This window comes from Fusarium flagelliforme (genome assembly GCF_020744385.1).
Source record: "Fusarium flagelliforme strain FIESC 12 MPI-CAGE-AA-0113 chromosome Unknown B0J16scaffold_2, whole genome shotgun sequence".
Classification (NCBI taxonomy): Eukaryota; Fungi; Ascomycota; class Sordariomycetes; order Hypocreales; family Nectriaceae; genus Fusarium; species Fusarium flagelliforme.
This window is the reverse complement of record NW_025763504.1, coordinates 1,561,375-1,576,416: the sequence shown is the minus strand read 5'-3', so window position 1 is coordinate 1,576,416 and position 15,042 is coordinate 1,561,375. Positions and strand designations below refer to the sequence as shown.

Below are 15,042 nucleotides of genomic sequence, written 5' to 3'. Positions count from 1 at the left end.
AAATTAAAGTGCTCACATCACATCTGTAGCAAATACGCCGCAAGTCACTATACTCGCCGTATCGGGGTGCAGCAGAGTTCCGTTGTTTCCGAAACTGAGACAAGACATGGAGATTAATGATGTGATATTCCACATTTAAAGGAATGTTGTTCCAGGGTAGACTAGTTAACTGCCTAAATGGTGTTGCAAACGTATGTATTCAAGAAACAAGTTCGTGAGTCTTCATTCTTAACCCAAAGTGTATCTCTTGGGTTTGATATGATTATATTATACAATTTGATGTCACTATTACAAAGCTCCGTCACCTGGTTTGCACACCCTCAAAGAATGTATCCCACGGGGATGACAAGATAAAGTAAAGCCGACAATGGCTGTGCTCATCTCAGCTTCATCACACTCGCAAATGTCAACCTTTGTACGTCGTCGGTTGACGTTGACCCATACCAGTTTGTGCTGTTTCTTATGGACAGCCTGAAAAAGACTGAGAAGATCTTCACGATTTGAAGGGGTGTCCAGCTTAGAAGTTGTCATAATTACTGAACAGCCTTGGTCCACCAACTTCAACAACTGCTGGATGTAAAGAAATCGTAAATTCCGTTCCAATCGATCACAATTGGGTGGTTTGTTCATGATGTAGCTGTCGACTATGCGAATATTGGACTGGCCGAGCTGTGTCTTGAGGTCCCTGAGGAGGTTTGGCTTGTTCACATCTGGGATGTCATTGAGAATCACAAGCTTGCCCTTGCCCTTGCACGAGGCAGGTAGAAGATCCTGTGACATAGTGTTTGCCGACACCATGGTGTATTGGCGAATATGTAAGACGAAGTAGCGTGGTAGGTGGTGTCAGGTTGATAGACTTGGTGACAGAATAGCTGAAGGCGTGGTAGAGGATTGATCTTCAACTCGAGGGATTGAAGGTACGATGTGGGTGATTGTCAAATGGGAAAGTCTGAGTGTTAGAAAGGGCGAACACGCTGTCATTATATATTTATCTCGTTAGGAAGTTAATTAGTATTCCGTCGTGTGAGGTTGCTGAACTTAGACTATAAAGTTATGAACACCCGAACAAGACACCAATGAACACTAATGAATACCAGGTAAAATGTGTGTCGCGCAGAAGAGGAAAGTATGTGCTATCCTAGAAGCCTCTCAGTCGTCTACTTCAGAAAGAAGCATTGCGATTGCTGGCAGTTCATATTACACTTGAGGTCTAGAATATGTTTATCCTAAACAGATGCCCCTGAACTGCAGTCCTCGTCTGCCACCTCTACTACACTGACTAGTTGACTTTCGATGTGTCCGTTTTTTTTTGGAACATAGTTAATCAGATTGAAAGACTTGTGTATCTGTACAGTTTATCAGAGAAATGAACAAGCCACTGATCCACCATTTGCCGTATGGAAATGAAGAACAATCCTCACCATGAGCGAACGAAATACTGATTTAAAGAGAACAACTGGTCGACGAATCACGCCTCACCGAGGGAATGTTGTGAACTGTTCGTGAATCACATTTACATCTGATTGTGTGATCTGATAAAGTTGGACACTCAACTAAACCTCGGATATCCTGCAGCTGCTATGACTCAGAGGTAAACCATATATGATCCTCACCATGTCCCCCTAGCCGACCCTATGACCTTGAGTATGGGGAAGAAATTGCTCTCGATACGGGCATCTGGAAAGATTTCATTCTATGAATTGTACGTTCATATTGTTGTCGAGTTCCTTCTGAAAACCCATGTCAAATCTGCCAACAACACTCATCCATTTCTTATCAGATTCGCACCTGTGGGATGATTAGTAGTCATGCTATATGATGTTAAACTAACTCTAATTATCGTAATTCACCACACTGGAGCTAACGTCTCTTGCTTAGGACTTACAGTCTGTCAAGGAGCTCATTTGACCATGTGCACACCATTAACTTGCCAATGTTGACATCGCCAACACGTTGATAACTGTACAAGCTCGCTCATAAGTTCGAATAGTCTGCTCTTTACAAGCATTACCTGGGCTGGTGCCAATTCCTTCATGTATCCTTTGAAGCCTACTGAATGGCCCAGGGGTGTCAAAAGAATGGCCTTTAGAAGCATAAGAGATGAGATAAGTTGCTTACATTACGGTAGCTTAGACCAGCACTTAGGCACTTTATATTTTGCACCCTACATCTCAGAGGATAATTCTTCTGTTGCCCACCCGGATGGCCAGCAGCCGTAGCTTCTTCATACTCAGGAGGCTCTCGTAGGTCAGCTTTACAGCTTACCCTATTTGGCCAGATATACCTGAGAAAACGTACAGCCTATGCTGTCTATAGTCCTAGTTGCAATGTATTGGCGACAGAGTATAGTGACTCATAGCATGCCATTGGGTTGAGATGAATAGTGAGGTCAACCTAACTCAAGAGCGCCAAAAACAACCGGGCTAAGAGACAGCACAAACTCACATGAAGGGATTGTCCATTACGTCTATTGCTTCATAGAGCAGTCTTCTGCAACCAATCATATATTAAAACTTAGTGCTCTTTTTTATAACAAATAGTCTTAGTACATACGTGCTGAAACGTCTCCTGTACTATGCAGAACATAGCGCTATAGAGCCTTCAAGACTTTTGGGTGAACACCGGTCGTTGTGATAGAACTTGAATTTAGCTGTTCACAATCAAGTGGCATGAGTATTCCAACGAGATAAGGAAGTAAACTAGTCTCGTTGAATGCATACCCTCTTCTATATCCAATTGTTCAGACAGTAGCTGTCTAATGCATCAGATCTTACGATGTCTTACCTCACTTTCCGAGCAATCTCGTGTGGCATGTTATTGAGAACCGCTTATCATATTTCATGAAAAATAAAGAAAATCTATTAGCTCGTTTTAAGTCTTCCAAAGTCAACATTCATCCGATAAACACAAATCCTTCTACAGGAGTACCCCACACATGTAGATTTTGAGAGCACACCAGCTCAACCATCACATGCCTTGACTTCGCCATCCCTACCGTCTGCCCAACTTTCACAGCATAAAGAGACCAACAGAATGCCCTCACAGCACGCGTATAAAGCACTGGAAGATACTAATGCTCAAAGCTGTATCTGAACTAGTACGTTTTGCGGAAAACAAAGAGTTGCGCCTGAAATACAGGCCGGAAGAGGCACATGGCGCGACACCGGGAGTGGTGGGGTTGGACATGCCATTCTGCACTCTCAAGGTGGTCGGAACTCCAAGAAGCAACAAGGAGAAGTACAACAAGAAATGCCATATTTTCAAAAGCAATTCCGTAATTAAAATGAAACAAGGAGGGTATAAATGTGAGTGTGATGATCACGGTCATCAAGCTCACGTTGTCGTAGTCGCGGAGTTGAGATGTTTACTGGTTGATCTTCTCGTTAACGGCGTTGGCAGTATCGGCCTTCTTCTGGTGCAGAAAAGAGCTGAACCAAGAGAGTGTCTCGTTGCTAACGATGAGAACGGTGGTAACGGCAGCCTTTCCGTGGGCGACGAGACCTCCTTGCTCGACCTTCTTGATCTCGGAGTTGTACACCTGGAAGACGTGGTCCTTGCCCTCAAGGCCCTTCTGGAGAGGGAACAGAATGAGATCGCGGGTATCTTGGTAGAGCTCGTCGGTAGGCTTCTTGACAGCGGGGAACTTCTCATCGATGCGATCAAGGGTCTTGTCGCCTAGAGAGTCGACCTTCTGGACGTAGGGTGAGACATATTGGTAGCCTCTGGAGAACCAAGGAGCGACGGGAGCAGCAAAAGTCTGGTAGGCAGCATCACTAAGTTTGATGGAGCGCTGGCCGAATTCGTTGGACTTGAAGGTGTGGACGCCGTCGCTGATAACAGGATAGTTGAGGAGATGCTGTAAATTGTTAGTTTACATTGTAGAGTAACGGTGCTAATACATACCTGGATGAAAGCAGAGTACTGAGCAGAGCTCACATCGCCGTTGACTTGGTGGGACATGGTGATTGTTGCGGATTGATCGCGAGATTCGAGATAAGGTCAATTGCTTGGTCGTTCAGATACGAAGTCAAGACGATAACCGAAAGGTGCGAGGTAGATAAGCTTGAAACACAAGTCAGGTACGAGAATTTATAAGAGAGCAGAGCTTTAGGTAGGATGGTGTAAGATGGAAGAAGATGGGTGAGGAGGGAAAGTGGGAAGGTAGCAATTGAAGGGGACCTGCAGAGGCTAAAAGAGAAGCCGCCGGAAAAAGATGACGAGGAGGAGACAGTTGCGAGAAGGATCAAGGAAGCATATGAAGACGGGTGTACGTCTGTGTGTGCATCTGAGGTCAGAGGAGAGGAGGGGAGGGAAGTATGGATGGATTGAGAGATAGTTGGTGGGACGCCACAGCATGTAACTTACAGCTTTTGGTGATGGTCTAGAGTCAGGCACTCGGAAGAAGAAAGAGAAGAGAACTTAAGAGAAGGGGTCCTGTCTAGTACTTAATAAATTTGTTGGTAGGCAGGGGGTTAACGAAGCCGGAAAGTAACCCACCCTCACCAAGAGCGTCGAGGTCCAATTGTCGCAGCTTCTTTTCGCCATCGCAAGCAGTTGGAGATGAAATGGGATGTGCAGGTTTGCATGTGCTAGAGCAAACAGACATGTGCTTGTACTAGACCAGGTATCGCTTAAAGCTATTTTGAGTGAGTGGGTACTTGACGTAGCTTCGATGGTTCGTACCTTGTAGTACTTTAACAGCTGTGGCTGATTCCATGCCTTGAATCATCTGTTTCTCATGAGTCTCCCTTCTGATCCGACAGGCCAGGGAAATAAGAAATTACTAGCTCTCTGAGCTTGATTCTTGGACTCCGTGATCGCCGGCTTGTAAATAACATCTCGGCCACAAGTTAAGCTAATATCCTCGTTATCTTTCTTGTGATAGTACTCATCATAAACTTCAGTATCAGTCAATTAATGTAGCAGTGGGGTGCTGGTGGCCTTCGGTGACACCACCAAAGCTCAAGATAATGGGTCGACTCAGCCGCATGCCCTGGATTTTAAGTGTCCGTTCCTTCCTCGTTTCACATCTCTTGATGCTTGACAGATCCAATGGAAGGAGAATGCCCGACATTAACTGGGCAGGTACGTATCGCGATGTTACTCGCGTCGTCCATGCAGCTGCAGGTGGAAAGTGGTTTTTGCATGTGAAAGTGGCTCCTTCCATCCCCTGTGCCCCTCCCCCCACACTAGCAATAACGCTTGCTTCCCTTTTCTCCAACACCAAATCAAGATGGTCAATTCAGTTCAAGCTCCTCAACAAAATATCTTGACGTTTTTACATACTGTGGTACTATGAGCCTTGCTTACAGCTATGGCAATCATGTACCAGGATCAACGCCATGCATTCTTGGCGTTGATCACAGAAGAGAGGGCAAAGCATAGCAATTGGCAAAAGCAAGTTGCGTTCGAACGCTTTAGGTATTCCGAGCGAGCAAGAGATTATCAATTCGAGGCTGCACTGATCTCCACAATCTGGTACATGCTTATCAGCATCGTCAACAAGCTCCATTGACACATGAAGACGAAGGGAACGGATTTAAGGGCACAGAAGTTCCACGGAGTATTCAGTACTGTACGGATACCACGCAACTCAATGTAATGCATGCGCAGATAATACAATACGATACAACTCATCCTTCGTCATTGTGCGTTATGAGACGAAGCCTATGCCAATCCGCGTTCCTTTGCGTGCGTTTGCAAGCGCCCGGTCAGCGGTTGTAATCACCAACTGAGGCTTATCTCGAAGTCTATTAAGCTGCAACACGGCAGACTGGGTAGCAATAGCAACCAGCTCGGAGGTTGAATTCCTTTCCCACCTCGTCGGTTTCAGCCAGACATTTCCGTCAGCTCATTACCACTAAACCTTCTTCGCCACAGAGTAACAATCCGCGCACACAAGGGGCACGTACGTTGCTCCATTGGTGTGGCCGCATCGTGAAGCATTCGTACTCTCACGAATCTCAAGAAATTGATAAGAGACCAACCGTCCTGCTGTCCGACATGACTGATTTCGTTCCACCTGCCGCGGCTCATCTCGATAACAGACACGAGCTTGACGGACGGCCTCGGAAGCCAAGCGAAAAGAATTTAGGTTGCTTCCAGAAAAGCGGCTCTGTCCCAGGGCAGTCGAGTCTCATGGCCGGCTACGAACTTGATTCCTCTTTTGACCATGTTTCCTTTGCCGCATCACGTTAATTGAATCGCTCTTATTACCTTATCGACCGATCAGCTGGCTCAGAGCCCCAAGGGTCCCTTGCTCGATGCCCGAACCGACCCCCCTGCTACGTGGCATGCACTTCTTGTTCCCCTGTCACTGAAGTTCTCTACGGCCCACTCGCAGCCACTTTCACATGTCAGGAATTCGACGTCGAGTCGTGGTCTTTGAAAGCATCAATCATTAGACAAGAAACCCCCCTTGAGAGTCTGGAGCAAACGAGACGAGCAGCTTGTGTAACTCTGATCGTCCGTCTCTGTCCATCGGTTTATTGCGCATGCTCGGTTTTGCCAACGGTACATGATATTGCCCTCTTGTAGGTTGTAGTGGCACCAGTCCACTGCGCCAACATTCCTCTCCCCAGACCACGGGAACTTTTGGCAGCTGTTGTTCAACGGCGCACGGCAGGATGACTGTTGGAAAATTGCGCGCTCAGAATTCAACCACGTCTCCTGCTAGCTAATCTGTAGTGGGAACCGTTCTCCTCTTCGTTCATGCTTCACGTCATTTCGGCATGCCGTGATAACTTCAGCATGCACATCCTCCGAAAGATCCATCACTCCACATTTTGGTGCGCGACAAATATCGACAAACTTGAATATACATGGGTACTGGTCCCCTCAATATCACATGTGCAAGGTTGATTGATCTTCCTATCACTATTCTTATCGCGATAATCGCAGCTGAACCTCCCGTCGAGCGATGTGGGCCTTGACTACACCTTGCATCTCATTCGAGCTAGTCGGCAGCCCTACATAACTTACAACAAATCCGTTATTCCCTTCCGCGATATTTGGACGAACCGCTCACTTTGAAAGATCTGTGTGTGCAGGGCTCTCTGTTTTGTGTATAGTCGTGCGAGGCCGCCACGTCCGCTGACTTCGGGCACCGACGGTTCATGTCTCTTAATGAGTTTGGAGAGCTGCATTGTTGCGGCAAAGCATTATGAGCGTTTCGACCTATATCATCGCTCTTTTTTTTTTAATATCAAGAATGCGTAGATATTTAACAGCTGGAGATTTTTCGTCAACTCTTCAACACGTTTACCGCATCATCTGCATCGTGAGTTGGTTACAGCCTGGAACTGATTTATCTCTTGTCAGTTGAGTATATCGCAGAGAAGAATCCGGTTGCTATCAGGGTTCCTTGGTGTCAGACAACAGTCTTATTAGCTCGCACAGCGCTGACATGACGCATCAGACCGCGCAAGGCGCACAGATGAAATCTATTTGCCGCTTTTTCATTGGGATCTCCCAATGTCTCAGTTGAGCTCACTTAGTCGTCATTTTTTCCAAGTCAATCTTCAGTTGAAGAAGGACGTGCCCTACACATCAATGTGCTGGCTTCGAAGCGATAGGTCCAATTGGCTGCATATTCCTTTAGCCGGCGATCTGTGTCTGGCTACAATACTGTCAGGTGTAAAAATTATGGACTATTGAGCTGCACGATATGATGGATCATCACAATTCTTCTACATCAGTGGCCTCCGCATGTTTGGTGCATCACATGTACCACCATCAAGAATGAATATGCGTCACCAAAAAGTTTTGGGATATTCCCATAGGTATAATTATGGCTCTGTTTCGCTATTATGTACTCGATCTGATCTTGTCCTATGATTCTACTGCATCTCGAAGTGCTTCGTTTTGAGTTACCTTTGGGTACCGTATCAGATTTCAGTTCATCATGAAGGCCTGCAGCCTTGCCGCTTTGGCATTGTTTTTCAATCCTTCTTTCTGTCTCACCAATGATAAGAATATTCATCTTCAATGGACGCTATGTGATCAAGACGCAGAAACTGTCCTGGAAAAGTTGGGCGAGGAAGTTCGTGCTCCTTACAAACAGAATCCTATCACCTACTTCGATACAATGCCACCAACGCACGCGCAACAAGGCGTGATGTTTCGCACAAAGGTCAACAAAGGTGACCCTTTTTCTGTCATCAAGGTTCGCTTTGCCGAGAAGCCTGCCCGCCTGCCTCCCAACGCAGATTGTGTCTGGGATCGATATGGAGACAACGTCCCGTATACATGCGGAGCGCGGTATCTATTGAGCGATAAGACGAAGGAAATCTGGAGCGAAGACCAGGTTCGCTTCGCAGAGAAGTATGACGATATCGACTGGGATGGTCTTGTACCATTTGGACCATTCCCAGATGGCAAGTGGAAGATAAGGATCCTAGGACACAAAGCCAAGCTCGACGATGTCGTTGCTGGGAAACTGCACCTCATGGAGATTGAGCTGTCAACCCTTAGGATTGGATCTGAAGAAGTCTACGACAAGGTTACTGCGTACCTTGAAGAACATGGAGTCATGCTCTGCGATCCCCAACAGTCAAAGACGCTGCGATTGTTCCGCGACAGAGGGCTTATCGACGATCAGGTGAACGAGGAACTTTGAGAGCCCGCATATCTGCGCTTAGCTCTCGATGCCCGGTACTGTATTTCTGATACAAAGTTTATCGGCAGCTGGGTTCATAAATGTTCTTCAAGCGTATGTGTTTGTCAGCTTGGTTTCCTTTGCATAGTGCAAGAAGCATTGTCAGCATCGATTTGTGTAAATGGGCATCCTTTCTTTACGATTATACATAGCAACGGCCTTATATAGTACGAAAATTTGGTAGAGGTGGAAAGAGAATACAAAATGACAGTCCTCTTTGGTAGCTTTGGGATCTGGTTGAATCTTTGTGCATCACAAATCCACATCCGCACTGATTTAGCGGTTGAGCGCATATCTACCCTTATTACACATGATTAATAGTCATAGAACTTGGTTATTGAGATCCTACTTTCCTGTGACAATGACTATAAGGCGCCGCCGACGTGAGAACGACGTAGTGCCACTATATCATGCAGTGATACTCACCAATTTTCATGTTTGTCATTATCTAGGTGGATAGACTGACTCCTTGTATATTGTTAACTTCCACATAGTAAAACTACTATCATTGAATATTGGTGTATAGGGCCAGACTAAGGAGCCGCAAACGGATGGACGGTGTTTTGGCGCCCCATTCAATGCTTCCTGTGTGTACGGTTCTACAACCATTGTCATGAAAAGGCACAGATATGGGGGCTAAGATTACGAAGACACACGCGATTCTTTCAGCTAGCCACGAGTACTTGGGACTTCCTCAAGAGTAGTCTTTCTCGGGACAGTACCAGTAGTTCATGTACAAATCGACAGTAATGTTGTTAAAGTTCTGGTTAGATCACTGCATAGGAACACACCGATAAGGCTTATGTCGTATGAGATAGCGGTTGGTCAAGTCCAATCTCACACTGCCGAATTCGAGTCTTCCACTCTTCACAGTAGTGGTACCGACGTGTGTGGGTGCGGGTTTTGGCCGATTGTTTAACTCTTTTTCTCCATGTTGTAACCTTCTCACAAGGAGGCCCTCACTGAGGGCTTCAACTATCTAGGGAACAGTACGCTCCTGGGGACTGGTCAAGTCTCACGTTGAAGAGAGAGAACAAGAAGCAACATGATACGGTCAAGTGCGTTTCGTTGGATATTGCCTCGGTACTAAATCTTCATTCATCCTTGGGATGCCCATGCTTTGATAGAAAAGGTCGAGGTGAGTACGCAATGTGGTCAGAATATGGAGACTATTGCTCCCAACACGCATGTATCTCAAGACTAGGATGCCTTGAAGCTGCAGTAGTCAAGTGTTAAAGAGAAGCTGCACTTACACCGCAATATCATTAGTGCTGGCTAAGGTGGCCGCAACCATCATCTTACATGACAACTCTACAGCTGTCAAACATCATGTATCCGGATATCCGATTTCAACTACGGGACAAAAAGCTTCATAGAATTCGAAAGAAGGCCCAAGCCTCTACTAAGTTCCGATGGCCCTGAAGTCGTATCAGTGCCATCATCTCAGAGTTACAGAATCCTGCACTCCTGGCAAGGGAAGAGAACATTTATCACAACCTTCGTAAGACAGCATTCGACATTCCATAACATAGTTATCGACGCGTACAAATTTCATTCTCCTTAATCCAAGGGTAAACCCAGATATAGATACTTCCCTTCAAGTTAACGATGTACATTTCCTAACGCGGAGCAAAAGGTGCGGACTGCAGTCGCCGTGTTAGATTGTCTTGAAGACTAACTAAGTAGTTACACGTTTGCAATGTCCGGAAATTGCTTTGATAAACCTGATCGAGATAGACTTCAATAGCAGCGGGGAGAACGAGACATCTGAGTCTCACTCTGCTGGGTTCAACAACTCACATTTAGGTTGCACAGTTTGCAAGAACGAGTGTGTGAAGAAGATTATCTATTACTATTTCTCAAAGAATGCGAGAAGCAAAGTCCACCCCCGAAGTCAGGCCGTAGGCCGGGTATCACCACCATCCCAGAACCCATGTAACCATGAGAGACAACACAGGCCTTGTACGACGGCAGGACAAGTCTGCCGCCTCCCGTCGTCATCTCCCATGTCAACGCCCCCTTCCTCACCTGTCACAAACAGCATCAAAGATTCCATCCATTCTCTAACATTTCTTGTCGTGACCATTGAAGGAGAGATAAGCCGTATGCATCATTAATAAAGCCTCGAAGAAGAAAAAACCTGACCCGTCATTTCCATTCACCTCATTTCCATTTCTCCATTATGTGAAGATTTTCCCGCAAACCGACTCCTTGCACCGAGGAAGTATGCTAAGGGTCCCAAAAGATCGAGGTACAGGCGCGAATTATGTAACAAACATGTGCCACGTGAAAGCATTAAACGTCAAATTTTGGTCCATCCTTTATTTAAAGGAGGAGCATGGCGAGACCAGCAGCGGCAACGACAGCAACAGGGGCACCAGTCATTTGAGCAGCCTATATATAGTTAGCGGATGTTGAAGGAAGAGTATGTGTGCGAGTAACTTACAGCGTTGTCGGCCTCAGTAGAGGTGGCAGTGGACTCGGCATCAGTGCCGGTAGCATCAGAGCCCTCGGTAACGGTGGAGGCGTCGCTAACGGTTTCCGTAACTGATCCGGACTCGGACTCAGAGCCGGTGGTAACGGTGGTCAGAGTTCGGATGATTTCAGTACCGTCACTGGTGAGAGTGGTGACCTCGGCGGAATCGGCAGAGTCAGTGGAAGCGGTCTCGGTAACGAGAGTTCGAACAACTGCGGTACCGTCGGTGGTGAAGGTGGTAACCTCAGCGGTCTCGGACTCGGTCTCGGCAGAGGAAGTACCAGTCTCAACAGGCTCGATGATGGTAGATCCACCGGAGGTGTAGGTAGTAAGGCCAGCTCCACCGAGAATCTCCTTGACAGTGCTGGTAACCTCATCACCCTCAGAGTTGGTGAAGACGCTGGTGTAGGTGCTCACGGAGAGATCGTCCTCGTTGGCGCCAGTGGCGGTGCCGCTGATGGTAGAAAGGGCGGAGGTGATGGTAGAGTCACTCTCGGTGAGGGTGCTGAGGACAGTTCGAACGGCGCCAGTGCCAGTAGCAGAGGCCGAAACACTACCGGCACTACCAGTGGTGATCTGAACGCCAGCTTGGCGGCAAATGGCAAGACCGTAGGCAACAACAGCAGCGGCCTGCTCGTCGTTGCAGATAGCAGCGGAGCAGTCACGGAGACCGTAGATGAAGTCGGAGTTGGTGCAGAGGCAGCTAATGTCGCCGGCATCACATCCAAGCTCCTGGGACTTGGCGGCGCTGACCATGTTGCTAGCACAAGTTTGCTGTTGCAGGTTAGCAATGCGACGTTGGACATTTCAGATCAAGACTTACACCACACTGGGGAAGGTCGCCAGAGCTCTGGGCGGTGGCAGCGGCAACAAGGCCGAAGACGGTGAGGAGAGCAGACTTCATCTTGATGGTTGGTTGATTGAGTATCGAAGTCTAAGTCGTGAATTAGTTGAGAACTAAGGCGAGATTTGTAGCGACAGGAAGGCGATGGTAACGAAGGTGGGTGAGCGAGTAAGGGAAAAGAGAGGAAGATGGATAGTGAATCACTGCCAGTAAGGGAGGTGGCCTTGGTGATAAATGAAGTGCGAGTCCAGGAGGCCTGCGCCTGAGGCACGCGAGTGATGTTTGCGTGAGACACAAGGGCACATGTATCACTCGAGGTATGGAAGAGCCGAGAGCAACGAAGTGTGTAGCTCTGAGCACCTCGTAATGTGATTTCCAGTGCTTGCGTTCCGACACGAAATCCCACAAGCGTAAAGCTGGAATGGGAGGATTTTGGTTGACAAGCAAAAGCTGCGAACCAAACGGAAGGGAGAGGGTATCTGGGGAGCAACCAAGCGATGGTAACTTACAGTGATATGTGACAAAGAAGGCGATCGATCTCGTGTGAGAGTGAGACGAAGTGAGACTGGCCCTAAAGGTTGTGGGAGAGGATGTTTGAGTTGTTGGAATGAAGAATCTTGATTGATATTGAGGTGGAACAGGAGGGAGGAAGTTGTTGCTTTAATAAAGGCAAGAAGTGGTGGGCTGTGGGAGGTGGGAACCAGAATCCTGATCTTGGCGTGACGGTTGCTTGCGTTGAGCCAGCAGGTGCGAGCAGTGCGTGCTGGTAAGGCAAGAGCAGAGCAGGTGCAAGGCAGGCAAGCTCCCCTGCCTAAACGGTGCCATTCTCAGCTTGGCATGGGCGGTCTGGCAGGGAAAGCACGGCACAACCTTGCCTGCCAACAATCTACGTCTACGTCTATCTTGCATGGTAAGGAAGCTTCCATCACAAACTGAAGCGTAAATCTGCTAAGCTGGCTTGGAGGCGACCGAGAGCACGGGAGGGACCCACGCTAACATGCCCCTGGTAACCGAAGCTAGTATGGAGAGGTCCACTCCTACTGCCACGGGCTAAACTAGACTGCCCGGACCGCCAAAGACACGGACGGAGGACGGAGGCCCCTTGTAACTATGATGCTGTTTACGAGGATGCTTGTCTATGATGGACGGACATTGTGATGAGCCAAGTCAATTCTAATTTGTTTTTCTTTTTTGCTCCGAGCTTTCGCCATGGAAATTGAGTCAATGCAAGCAACACATGCTCAGATTCAGACGTCAATGCCGCGATCCTGAGGTACACAATGAGGTCAGACCTTGGACTGCACAGGAAACAGATCTCTATGCTGTAGGTACAGTGCTTGATGTAGATACTTGCTTTACCCCTGTCAACAACAACTTGACCACGTCAGTGAATTTGGTGTAAGTCCTTGCAGCAGGCTCTCAGTTAAGGTTCTTATGGGATAGCAAGCATGCTGGCGATTCTCGAATCTACATGGACCCTTTACTCCGCTGGCAGGATTTTGGTATGGAGCGTCAGAAACTGTGTGTTTAATGCCACTGAGATAAGTTTCAGTATTAGATTGCACCTATTATCAAGGACCAGTTGGAGAAGCAACAAGCCTCAGAGTGGAAAACAAAGAAAGAAAGGGAAAAAAAAAAAAAAGATGGGTTAATTAGTGGTTGGTTGTTCGTAGCCGGGCGGGCTGCCACGCTAGATCGCCAACCACCCCGATTGGCACCCACTTCATGGCGCACAGAGCTTTAGCCCTTGGGATCCCTCCCAAAACGCAAAAGAAGTAATATTCGCATGTATCTGTTTAACCCGAAACTCGATCTTCTCGCTTGATCTACCATATTTGCTAGTATAGTATAGTGGCGGTAGTGCGCCTGAACAACCCGAAGTTTACTTACTATACAGGCTAACCAAAGCTTCGTATTTGAGTCGGTCCTACCACTAACCAACCCATTGAGCAACAGACAGAGCTGGAGCTGACCGGTCACGAAAGAAAAACTGGATATTTTCTTTGGTCGATGACGGAATTCTTTGGGCGGCCTTCCTCGAGACCGTAAAAAACAATCTCGATACCTAAGAGCAGGCAGGAACTCGTGCGCCGAGCCGGAATCACGGCCGCATACAAAAGTTTTGAGCATGAAAGAAAACAAGCATGACGACTGCCAATCTGGGGTACCTGCCTAATTGCTGTACGGCGCCTACCGTATTGTGTTCCTGCCACAGCAACCACAATCCTACCAGTCAATCACGCCCTAGTATCACAGGTTTTCCATCCTGTCTTCTCATCCCCAACTTATCAACTACTGTGCAAGCATTCGACAGATAGCCCACAATACGTGTGATGTCGCGTATCCAATCCTCGAGAGTGAGATCAATCGTCGTTGGCCAGTGGTACCATGGCTAGCTCCGATTCGTCAGTTACCCCTGCAGAAGTCCATCCTTGGCAATCCCCAAAAACAAGTTCAAGTCAATTCACTGGACTAGCCAACTCTCGATCCCCTGGCAACCGGAAAGGGGAATCACGTCCTTCTTTTTTCCTGGGGAACTTTCTCCTCAATTGAGATGGGATGGGTTAGAAATATAGTGTTGCGAGTGATGAGAGGGTGTGTACATGTCTCAGAAGCAGACAGCGCAAACAACTGCAATTTGCAATATCATATTTGTTGATTGCCATTTGTCGGTACAATCGTCCTAATCCCAGATTCCATTTTGCATTATATCAGGTTTTCGCCTAACTTCCACAGCATCGCATTTGCATGAGTAAAATGCACTCATTCTGGATCTTTCGGAGGGCATCCCCACTCGAACCAACTCATCTCCCCCATTGAACGTTCCACCTACACTGTACCCATAAACATCCCAACGTGCAATCGAGCCCGGTGATGCTCAGATTCCCTGTTCAGCTGGCCATGATGAACTGTGCCCAGACTAGCCACGCAGCGGGCCAAGCCACTCCAGCCACAAGCCAAGCGAGCCAAGAAAACCAGGGGTTGAACAAAAAAGGCGGGCCTTTGATGTCATGGATCGCATCATCGTCAGTCTTTTCGCATGGCCCAAGCTTAGCTTCGCAGGCC

At 47.5% G+C, this 15,042-nt stretch overlaps 4 protein-coding genes across 4 annotated transcripts; 1 reads left to right on the top strand and 3 right to left on the bottom strand.

Annotated features, from left to right (window-relative positions):
- Positions 1 to 246: 246 nt before the first annotated feature.
- B0J16DRAFT_332648 (uncharacterized protein) lies at positions 247 to 998 on the bottom strand. The gene has a single exon (XM_046126735.1). It carries the CDS (start codon positions 796 to 798, stop codon positions 289 to 291), a length of 510 nt encoding a protein of 169 aa, XP_045986164.1. The 5' UTR covers positions 799 to 998; the 3' UTR covers positions 247 to 288.
- A 2,366-nt stretch (positions 999 to 3,364) lies between these two features.
- B0J16DRAFT_394311 (uncharacterized protein) lies at positions 3,365 to 4,141 on the bottom strand (the record flags this gene model as incomplete). Its single annotated transcript, XM_046132124.1, has 2 exons — positions 3,904 to 4,141; positions 3,365 to 3,856 (listed from the first exon to the last, which is right to left on the bottom strand). The coding sequence occupies exons 1-2, from the start codon at positions 3,958 to 3,960 to the stop codon at positions 3,365 to 3,367; spliced, it is 549 nt and encodes a 182-aa protein (XP_045986163.1). The 5' UTR covers positions 3,961 to 4,141.
- A 3,383-nt stretch (positions 4,142 to 7,524) lies between these two features.
- B0J16DRAFT_56627 (uncharacterized protein) lies at positions 7,525 to 8,669 on the top strand. The gene has a single exon (XM_046134072.1). It carries the CDS (start codon positions 7,904 to 7,906, stop codon positions 8,615 to 8,617), a length of 714 nt encoding a protein of 237 aa, XP_045986162.1. The 5' UTR covers positions 7,525 to 7,903; the 3' UTR covers positions 8,618 to 8,669.
- Positions 8,670 to 10,981: 2,312 nt separating this feature from the next.
- B0J16DRAFT_380143 (uncharacterized protein) lies at positions 10,982 to 12,036 on the bottom strand (the record flags this gene model as incomplete). The annotated part of the gene is made up of 3 exons (XM_046131048.1): positions 10,982 to 11,050; positions 11,103 to 11,906; positions 11,956 to 12,036. 3 exons carry the CDS (start codon positions 12,034 to 12,036, stop codon positions 10,982 to 10,984), a joined length of 954 nt encoding a protein of 317 aa, XP_045986161.1.
- Positions 12,037 to 15,042: the final 3,006 nt, after the last annotated feature.

Bases quoted from the DNA above. Each gene is read 5' to 3' on its own strand.
- B0J16DRAFT_332648 (XM_046126735.1), bottom strand. From the start codon at position 798: ATGGTGTCGGCAAACACTATGTCACAGGATCTTCTACCTGCCTCGTGC.
- B0J16DRAFT_56627 (XM_046134072.1), top strand. From the start codon at position 7,904: ATGAAGGCCTGCAGCCTTGCCGCTTTGGCATTGTTTTTCAATCCTTCT.